This window comes from Salvelinus alpinus, chromosome 19 (genome assembly GCF_045679555.1).
Source record: "Salvelinus alpinus chromosome 19, SLU_Salpinus.1, whole genome shotgun sequence".
Lineage (NCBI taxonomy): Eukaryota > Metazoa > Chordata > Actinopteri > Salmoniformes > Salmonidae > Salvelinus > Salvelinus alpinus.
In genome coordinates this window covers 45,267,620-45,278,011 of record NC_092104.1, presented here as the reverse complement: position 1 = coordinate 45,278,011, position 10,392 = coordinate 45,267,620, and the positions used below count along the sequence as shown (strand labels likewise).

Below are 10,392 nucleotides of genomic sequence, written 5' to 3'. Positions count from 1 at the left end.
AAATTGTCTAAAACAGAGGCGGCTTTTGGTAGAGAAATTAATATTAAATTATCTGGCAACAGCTCTGGTATACATTCCTGCAGTCACCATGCTAATTGCACGCTCCCTCAACTTGAGACGTCTATTGCATTGTTGTGACAAAACTGCACATTTTAGAGTGGCCTTTTATTGTCCCCAGAACAAGGTGCACCTGTGTAATGATCATGCTGTTTAATCAGCTTCTTGATATGCCACAACTGTCAGGTGGATGGAATATCTTGGCAAAGGAGAAATTCTCACTAACAGGGATGTAAACAAATTTGAGGGAAATCATATTTTTGTGCGTAAGGAACATTTCTGGGATCTTTTATTTCAGCTCATGAAACATGGGACCAATACTTTACACGTTGCGTTTATATTTTTGTTCAGTGTACATGTTGATTTCCAACTTGTGGGCACATACTGAGCTATGTCTACTGGAAATTGCCTCCTGTTTTGTAAATAATTGTTTTTGTACAGCTACTGTTGAATAAACAAACATTTTCCACTGGTTTTTATTTGTATGCATCCCTTAATTTTAGGCAGTTATGTCATTGAAAAATATATTCTTACTCTATTCAACATTTTCCATCTCCACTCCAGATCAAGGTCCATAATGCTGAACCATCTAGCTAGTAATTTTGTAGCATATCATACAGAGGTTAATGTAAGGCACTGATCACTCTCCCATTGAGCCTATAAACAACCTCAATCTCGAGGTCAACATGGACAGCACATAATCAGTACATACATCTGGTAGTAGTGTTGCGTTCAAGCATTGTGCAAGCTTTTATATCAAACCATATTGAGATTATTTCATAGCTTTGCTTTGGACCTGTCCCGGAGACTGTACAGCACTGTGTGTGCCTTGTCAAAGGAATCACCCAGCGCAGACTGGACACGACTTTTCCAGCTCAACAGCTTGGGACGATCCTTCAGGATGTCTCTGCCGCCACCTAGGGGCTGAGAGCAAAGCAGTCAATTAATTTAGTAAACTGAAATGGGTAGCAATCCATACATCAAAATGTATTGTAAGTGGTCAGATGTAACGGATGTGAAATGGCTAGTTAGTTAGCGGTGCTGCGCGCTAATAGCATTTCAATCGGTGACGTCACTCGCTTTGAGACCCTGAAGTAGTGGTTCCCCTTGCTCTGCAAGGACCGCGGCCTTTGTGGAGCGATGGGTAACGATGCTTCGTGGGTAACTGTTGTTGATGTGTGCAGAGGGTCCCTGGTTCGCGCCCGTGTCGGGGCGAGGGAACGGTCTAAAGTTATACTGTTACACAGACAGTCTTTGAGATTTGACATATTCCTGGCTACATTTTAGGACCATTTTCTCAGCAGAGGTGGCTGGTTCACCTAGTGGCTAGGCTCTGATGGACCAGTTGACACACTGCTCCTCACCTGCATGAGTTCACACATGGCCAGCAGGTCAGCCAGGCTGATGTCATCTCCACAGAGGAAGGGCTGCCTCTTGAGGAACATGTTCTCCAGCTTCTCCAGAGTGTCACTCAGGTCTGCCAAAGCCCTCTCCACCTTCAGTGGGTCTGCTGGCTGCCCAGTCATATGGGGCAGTAAAACCTACAGCACAAAGCAGCGATGCGTGCCATCAACAACAACCACAGAACATGAGATATACAGTGGGGCAAAAAAGTATTTAGTCAGCCACCAATTGTGCAAGTTCTCCCACTTAAAAAGATGAGAGAGGCCTGTAATTTTCATCATGTGTATAACTCAACTATGACAGACAAAATGAGGGGGGAAAAAACAGAAAATCACATTGTAGGATTTTTTATGAATTTATTTGCAAATTATGGTGGAAAATAAGTATTTGGTCACCTACAAACAAGCAAGATTTCTGGCTCTCACAGACCTGTAACTTCTTCTTTAAGAGGCTCCTCTGTCCTCCACTCGTTACCTGTATTAATGGCACCTGTTTGAACTTGTTATCAGTATAAAAGACACTTGTCCACAACCTCAAACAGTCACACTCCAAACTCCACTATGGCCAAGACCAAAGAGCTGTCAAAGGACACCAGAAACAAAATTGTAGACCTGCACCAGGCTGGGAAGACTGAATCTGCAATAGGTAAGCAGCTTGGTTTGAAGAAATCAACTGTGGGAGCAATTATTAGGAAATGGAAGACATACAAGACCACTGATAATCTCCCTCGATCTGGGGCTCCACGCAAGAACTCACCCCGTGGGGTCAAAATGATCACAAGAACGGTGAGCAAAAATCCCAGAACCACACGGGGGGACCTAGTGAATGACCTGCAGAGAGCTGGGACCAAAGTAACAAAGCCTACCATCAGCAAGGGCATTGAAGATGAAACGTGGCTGGGTCTTTCAGCATGACAATGATCCCAAACACAAGGAGTGGCTTCGTAAGAAGCATTTCAAGGTCCTGGAGTGGCCTAGCCAGTCTCCAGATCTCAACCCCATAGAAAATCTTTGGAGGGAGTTGAAAGTCCGTGTTGCCCGGCAACAGCCCCAAAACATCACTGCTCTAGAGGAGATCTACATGGAGGAATGGGCCAAAATACCAGCAACAGTGTGTGAAAACCTTGTGAAGACTTACAGAAAACGTTTGACCTCTGTCATTGCCAACAAAGGGTATATAACAAAGTATTGAGATAAACTTTTGTTATTGACCAAATACTTATTTTCCACCATAATTTGCAAATAAATTCATTAAAAATCCTACAATGTTCGCGCCCAGGCTCTGTCGCAGCCGGCCGCGACCGGGAGGTCCGTGGGGCGACGCACAATTGGCTTAGCGTCGTCCGAGTTAGGGAGGGTTTGGCCGGTAGGGATATCCTTGTCTCATCGCGCTCCAGCGACTCCTGTGGCGGGCCGGGCGCAGTGCGCGCTAACCGAGGGGGGCGGGTGCACGGTGTTTCCTCCGACACATTGACACATTGGTGCGGCTGGCTTCCGGGTTGGAGGTGCGCTGTCTTAAGAAGCAGTGCGGCTTGGTTGGGTTGTGCTTCGGAGGACGCATGACTTTCGACCTTCGTCTCTCCCGAGCCCGTACGGGAGTTGTAGCGATGAGACAAGATAGTAATTACTAGCGATTGGATACCACGAAAATTGGGGAGAAAATGGGATAAAAATTTTAAAAAATTTAAAATTTAAAAAAAATCCTACAATGTGATTTTCTGGAAAATGTTTTTCTCATTTTGTCTGTCATAGTTGAAGTGTACCTATGATGAAAATTACAGGCCTCTCTCATCTTTTTAAGTGGGAGAACTTGCACAATTGGTGGCTGACAAAATACTTTTTTGCCCCACTGTAACATGTCCCATAACAGTAAAATGATATTGCATAAATGTGTAATACCCTGCAAAAAGATGGCTATGGGACTAGACTACATTTCACCTGCCAAGTCCCATGAGCAAGCCTTACCTCCATGAGAAAGACCTTGGCCGCATGTGGCCGGGTGTTGGTATGGTGCCAGGCTGTGTATTCATCCACTCTCGCCCTCCTCTCTGGGTGGCGTGGATACCAGTTACCTGGGACATCGTATTTGGTGGCCAGGTATTTTAATATGGCATCACTGTAACAAGATGAGGGAGGGGAAATGCTCTTATTTTTTTCATTTTGAACATTTTTTAAAAACATTTTTAAACTACAGAGTGAATGAAGAGTGTTACCTCTCAGTCAGAACAAAGTCATTGTCGACCATCACAGGGACCTTCTGCATGGGATTGAGTTTTGTATACTCTGGTGTCCTATTCTCCCCTATATATAAACAAAGTTATTTAAATACAGTATGTTAATTACATTTCTTCTACATTTCTAACATTTAAAATTTCTATATTTCTAATTACATTTCTATATTGAACAAAAATATAAATGCAATATGCAACAATTTCTAAGTTTTTAAGAAGCCGGATGTGGAGGTCCTGGGCTGGTGTCGTTACACGTGGTCTGCCTTTGTAAGGCGGGTTAGACATACTGACAAATTCTCTAAAATGATGGAGGCAGTTTATGGTAGAGAAATTAACATTCAATTCTCTGGCAACAGCTCTGGTGGACATTCCTGCAGTCAGCATGCCAATTGCATGCTCCCTCAACTTGAGACACCTGTGGCATTGTGTTGTGTGACAAAACTACACATTTTAAAGTGGCCTTTTATTGTCCCCAGCACAAGGTGCACCTGTGTAATGATCATGCCATTTAATCCGCTTCTTGATATGCCACACCTGTCAAGTGGATGGATTATCTTGGAAAAGGAGAAACGCTCACTAACAGGAATGTAAACAAATGTGTGCACAAAATTTGAGAGAAATAAGCTTTTGGGCATATGGAACATTTCTGGGATTTTTATTTCAGCTCATGAAACATGGGACCAACACTTACATGTTGGGTTTATATTTTTGTTCAGTGTATTTGTCAAAATTATTTGAAGACATGGACGATTGTGAAATAATAATAGCATACTGTTGTCATTCTGAATAGCTAGTTAGCTAGCTAGCTAGTACACATTTGGGACAACTATCAACAGACAACACGCATTTTGCTGTGCAGAGTAGGACAAAGTTCAAGGTACAGTAGGTCTAAGTTCAATGCAGGACAGATCAGATACATTTAGCTTTTTAAACAATGTAGCGCTCAGTCTGTTTATAAATATATCAAACATATATATGCATTTCCAATTAACATTAACAATCTTGCTTTAGTAGCAACCAAAACGATAGATATATTGATTGCATGTTTAACGTTAGCTAGATGATGTTGGTAACTAACGTTAAACGTCAGCTAACGTTCGCCCAGCCCGCTTGAAACTCACCTTTTCGTATTGCAACTGTTTTCACCTTGTGTGGAATTTTATTGCAGTTAAGAAATATATGTATTGCTCTACATGGTTGTGACAATAAATCTAAATACACTTCTAGTTCTACGGTCTTTCTACCAGCCATGATAAACGTATTTGTATTGCTTGCCAACGTTAGCTATGCACTGTAGGCTACTAGTATTTTGCCAGCAGCACAAATGATGTCACTTTGTAGGGTAATGACGAAACCTTCCAAGTAAAAGCCCCCGTTTCAAACCATTGCAATATGGATAACTAATTCAAATTATATTGAATTTTAATCAATGGCCACTTTAATTGTGCCAACATGAAAATGCAAGAAGTAATTTATGAAAACAAATAAAAAATGTGGCGGCAGGCAGCCTAGCGGTTAAGAGCGTAAGGCCAGTAACCGAAAGGTTGCTGGTCCGAGTCCCCAAGCCGACTAGGTACAAAATCTGTCACTGTGCCCTTGAGTAAGGCACTTAACGCTAATTGGTCCTGTAAGTCGCTCTGGATAAGAGTGTCATGTAAAAATGCATTGTTGACACTGGTATGTTGAGAATATTGGGCTGTAGCGAGATAACTTTTCTACCTGTCTCAGCTAAAGTGGGGTGGAAAATACTAAGTAGGGTCTATACTAACCAAATATGGTTAGTTTTGGATGGGGACTGTGTCGCACGGCCTGCTGCTGGCTTTTCACTCTGCCTGTCCATCGCTCCCAATGCAATACACTGTAATAGACTGTACATGGAATACATATTGGTTTGTAGAAAGAACTGTTCTTCCTGTCTCAGCTAAAGTAAGGTGGGAAATACTCAGTAGGGTCTCTACTAACCAAATATGTGTCCCCCTCCAAAACGAACCATATTTGGTTAGTAGAAACCAAGTATCCCATATACCGTGTATTGCATTGTAGTAAATGGAGAGGGTGGAGTTAGGAGTCACCAGTACTCTGTATTAAACCCATTGCCCAGCACAATTGACCCATTTAAGTTTTGCAGACTCTATTGAGTAATTCCAATGACAAATATTTGTATTTCATTAAAGTGTATTTATTTAAATATACACTGAGTGTACAAAACATTAAGGACACATTCCTAGTATTGAGTTGCACCCCCTTTTGCCCCCAGAACAGCCTCAATTCGTCAGGGCATGGACTCTACAAGGTGTCGAAACCGTTCCACAAGGATGCTGGCCCATGTTGACTCCAATGCTTCCCACAGTTGTGTCACGTTGGCTGGATGTCCTTTGGGTGGTGGACCATTCTTGATACACATGGGAAACTGTTGAGTATGAAAAACTCAGCAGCGTTGCAGTTCTTGACACAAACCGGTGCACCTGGCACCTACTACCATACCTCAAAGGCACTTAAATATTTTGTCTTGCCCATTCACCCTCTGAATGGCACACATACATAATCCATGTCTCAATTGTCTCAAGGCTTAAAATTCTTCTTTATCCTGTCTCCTCCCTTTCATCTACACTGATTGAAGTGGATTTAAAAAGTGACATCAATAAGGGATCATATCTTTCACCTGGATTCACCTGGTCAGTCTATCTATGTCATGAAAAGAGCAGGTGTCCTTGTTTTGTAAACTCTGTGTAGTCTACACAGTAGCTTTCAACATACCAGTATGTGTAAACTTTCAAAATAAATGATTGTATAAATAATCCAATATACAATAAAATACGTCAAATTATATATTTTTCAAAGGTGGTTGCAGTGCTGTTCAAAAACAGTAGTACTGCACTAGACTGCAAAACAATTGATATTCCCAATTTAGTGTGTCTTTGCAGGGGAGTCTTGTTTTGAAAAGAAACAACCGCGATCGTGTTACCAGCATAATATTCTGTTGCTAGGAGAACGGTAATCTGTAGGCTACATAGTCACCAACTGAGTCAAAACAAAAGTCGTGCAGGGCGTGATCAATGGATGGTCGAGCGGCAGATTTCCCATAATCTTTTTAGATTTTAGTTGAGGGTTTAAGAATTTTTTTCTGGTATAAAAGAACGCTTAAAATCTATTTTGTGAGTAAATGTTTGTAGTTCATGCTCCGTTTTTTAAAGTTTACATTATGGCGTAAAAACAACAACATTCTTAAAGTTATACACCGTCAGTTTAAATTGTATATTTACTTTAACCTAGATAATGAATTTACGCGATAACGTCATGCAAATATTACAAAGGCGTGATTACTAGGCTTCTAAATGAGAACAAAGTTTTTCCAGGAACAACCTAGGGGAGAGTTTCCGGGCACATGGCAGAAAGTGCCCTGCCAACTAGTAGTCATTCAGCTTGTGCTTTACCATCTTTAGCTTTTTTTTAAACATTTTATTATAAAAAAAATGTATAGTTATTTTTTATTTTTTTTTCCTTTATTTTTTATTGTTATTAACAACAAATCAATACAGAAAGTACATAAGGGAACACAAGTATATATAGATTATATATAATGGACAATTGAGCTAGGGGGTACAATATCACATTACAATTACACAAGGACCTTAAGGGACATACATACACTTACAATTCTAACAGCTTTTTTGTTAGTAAAGTATTTAACTGTCTTAAAATACAGTTCAATTTCTTTTTGTAGGGTAAGAAAATTTGTTTTTTTGCTAGTAAATTTACATTTGTGTATATGAAATTTGGCCAAAAAAGAATAATGAAATTAATTACATAACAATGTTTCAGCTTATTTTTATCGTATGTAAAGAATCCAAGCAGTACATCTCTCCACAATAGTGTAAAATCTTCATAAATGTGTTAAATTATAAACCTACTGATGTCTTGCCACAGTTTTCTTACATGAATACAATGCCAAAAAAGATGCAACACTGTTTCTGGGTGGTCATTACTAAAGGAGCAATTTGAGTTGATGTTTTCCTTAAACTTCTTCATATAGTGGTTGGCAGGATAATATTTATGAATAATTTTAAAGGAAACTTCCTTCATTTTGTTAACAAGTAGGTATGTGTGAGGGTCAGGTCTTGACACGTTTCTGAATAACAGAGCAACACCTGAGGGAATGGCGTCTAAAACAATTGCAAAATCTTTAGGTGTTACAGGGACCTTGTAAAGTGATAAGAATTCCTTATAACTGAGTAAAAAACCCTCTGCATTTACAAGTTGGCTCACCAATAGGATATTATTTCGGAACCAATATTCTAAAAACAAAGAAGTATTTTTATACAATTTTATCCATATATAATATCTGTGTGGAGAAAAATTGTGTTTATAAATTAAGGACCATGACAAGAACCTGCCGATGAAAAGCAGAAAGTTTCACTGGAATTTTGTCAATATTATAATTACAAAACAACATGAAGTTAAGGCCACCAAAAGTAGAGAAGACATGATGAGGAATACAATTCCAGATAGAAGTGGGTCTTCTTAGGAATTGTTTTATCCAATTGATCTTAAAAGTATTATTTAAAGTAGTAAAGTCCAGAAAATTCTGTGTTCATTACAACAGTTTTCCTAATGTAATGGGTACTTTACCATCTTTAGCTGTGACGTCCTCGCAGGTCGACTTTTGTCAGTGCGATAAGTATGCATGAACAGGACAGGGCTAATTCTCAGAATGTACTTTTACGGAAATTGACCATTAATTTGTGAGATATCAGTTGAGATCACAGCTTTGCAAATGTCTGTATATATAGCAGCAAGCATGAAGCACAGACTGAGCATGGGGTGGCATCAGTTCCTTGTTTTAATTGACAAGGAATATATTAGGTTTCTTGTTTTAATTCACATGGAAGATATATCTCCATCTGTGTTTTCAATATAAAATTGATCCCTCAATTTCTGTAATAACTTATTTTATTTGTATCTATACTCGTTATGGCATTTTCCTTCTTCTTTACCCTGAATTATTCAAACATCATAGTGTGGAAAAATATGTAAAACACAGGAAAATCACGTTTTCGACTACTGGGCCTAATAGAATAAACATGGCAAAAACAAATGTAGACATTAATAAATGCATTTATATAGCCTCTAAAATATTTTATACAATGGTGGGGGAGTGCCAAGATGGAGACGCAATGGCTTCAAAACAGCGCCCCCTATCAGTCGTTTGTTTTATCAGCGGCAGTCGTGTCAGTGGCGGGTGTGACAGCAATGGTCATGTCAGCGGTGGTCTCGTCGCAAAACTAAGATGGTTCTGCCGAGTTCATCTTCAGAGTTATTCGAGGAAGGAAAGAGAGGAAGGCTCCGTACCACTCTCTCACTTGAGTATCTTAACTAGTTATTTTCAGATAATCTCATTTTGCTCTTTTGTAGCTTTGAACACTGTGGGTTTTCTATACCTGTTCGCTCCTCTCCCTGTAGGCTTTACAGACGCTCCCCAACCCTTGGCTGCAACCCTTCTAATTTAGTGTACCCTGCACACACAACCCATGTGGAATTCCTGGTCTCTGGCAGCGTTTGGAACTGCCAAGTTCATCTCAGCCTATGCTGCCCTTCAGTCCCTTGACTTTTTGGCCCTGACGGAGACATGGATCACCCCAGAGAACTCCAGATGCTCTCTCTTCATCTGACTACGTTTTCTCTCATAGTACGAGATAATCTGGTCGTTGCGGTGGTGGCACAGGGCTACTCATTTCTACTGAGTGGAGATTTTCTATTTTTCCCCTTGCTCACTTGTCCATCTCCTCATTTGATTTCCATGCTGTCACTGTCACTTGGCAACTCAAGCTTAACATTATTGTTATCTATCGCCCAGCAGAGAGTTCCTCAATGAGCTTGACACCTTAATAAGTACATTTCCTGATGATGGCTCACCGCTCTTCATACTTGGCGACTTCAACCTCCCAACATCTGCTTTCAATTTCTTTCTTTCCAACTCTTTCTTTCTCCCCTCTTTGCCTCTTTTGACCTCACCCTTTCCCAGTCCCCTCCCATTCACAAGGCAGGCAATACGCTTGACCTCATCTTTACTAGAGGCTGTTCGCCTACTAATCTCACTGCAACCCCCCTCCAAGTCTCTGATCACTACTTAATGTCCTGTTCTGTCTCCCTCTCCTCCAACCTTAGCCACGCAGCCTCCTTCCAGATCGTCATGCGCCCTCGCAATCTCCGCTCTCTCTCCTACTACTCTCTCCTCTTCTATCCTATCATCTCTCCCTTCTGCTAAATCCTTCTCCCTCCTGTCTCCTGATTCTGCCTCTTTGACCCTACTCTCCTCCCTTTATGCTTGGCCCTCCCCTCCTGCTGCGTCACTGAGTGACTCATTGCGAGCTTACAGAACAGGGCTGTGGACAGCTGAGCAAAAATGGAGGAAAATTAAACTTCTGGAGGACCTATCATCCTTTCATTCCCTCTTTTCTACCTTCTCTTCCTCTGTACCCGCTGCTAAAGCCACTTTCTATCACTCTAAATTTCAAGCATTTGCCTCTAACACTAAGAAACTACTTTCCACCTTCTCCTCCCTCCTTAATCCTCCACCCCTCCCCCTTATTCGTCCCTCTCCGCGAACGACTTTGTTAACCACTTTGAAAAGAAGGTTGACGACATCCGCTCCTCATTTACTCAGCCTATTGAGTCCAATGGTCCCACACATATAGAGCTAC

At 40.9% G+C, this 10,392-nt stretch overlaps 1 protein-coding gene across 1 annotated transcript; it reads right to left on the bottom strand.

The window, feature by feature from the left end:
- Nucleotides 1-504: 504 nt before the first annotated feature.
- On the bottom strand, nucleotides 505-5,020 carry gstt2 (glutathione S-transferase theta 2). The gene is made up of 5 exons (XM_071353769.1): nucleotides 4,813-5,020; nucleotides 3,674-3,761; nucleotides 3,426-3,576; nucleotides 1,422-1,598; nucleotides 505-981 (listed from the first exon to the last, which is right to left on the bottom strand). Exons 1-5 carry the CDS (start codon nucleotides 4,940-4,942, stop codon nucleotides 835-837), a joined length of 693 nt encoding a protein of 230 aa, XP_071209870.1. The 5' UTR covers nucleotides 4,943-5,020; the 3' UTR covers nucleotides 505-834.
- Between the last annotated feature and the right edge of the window lie 5,372 nt (nucleotides 5,021-10,392).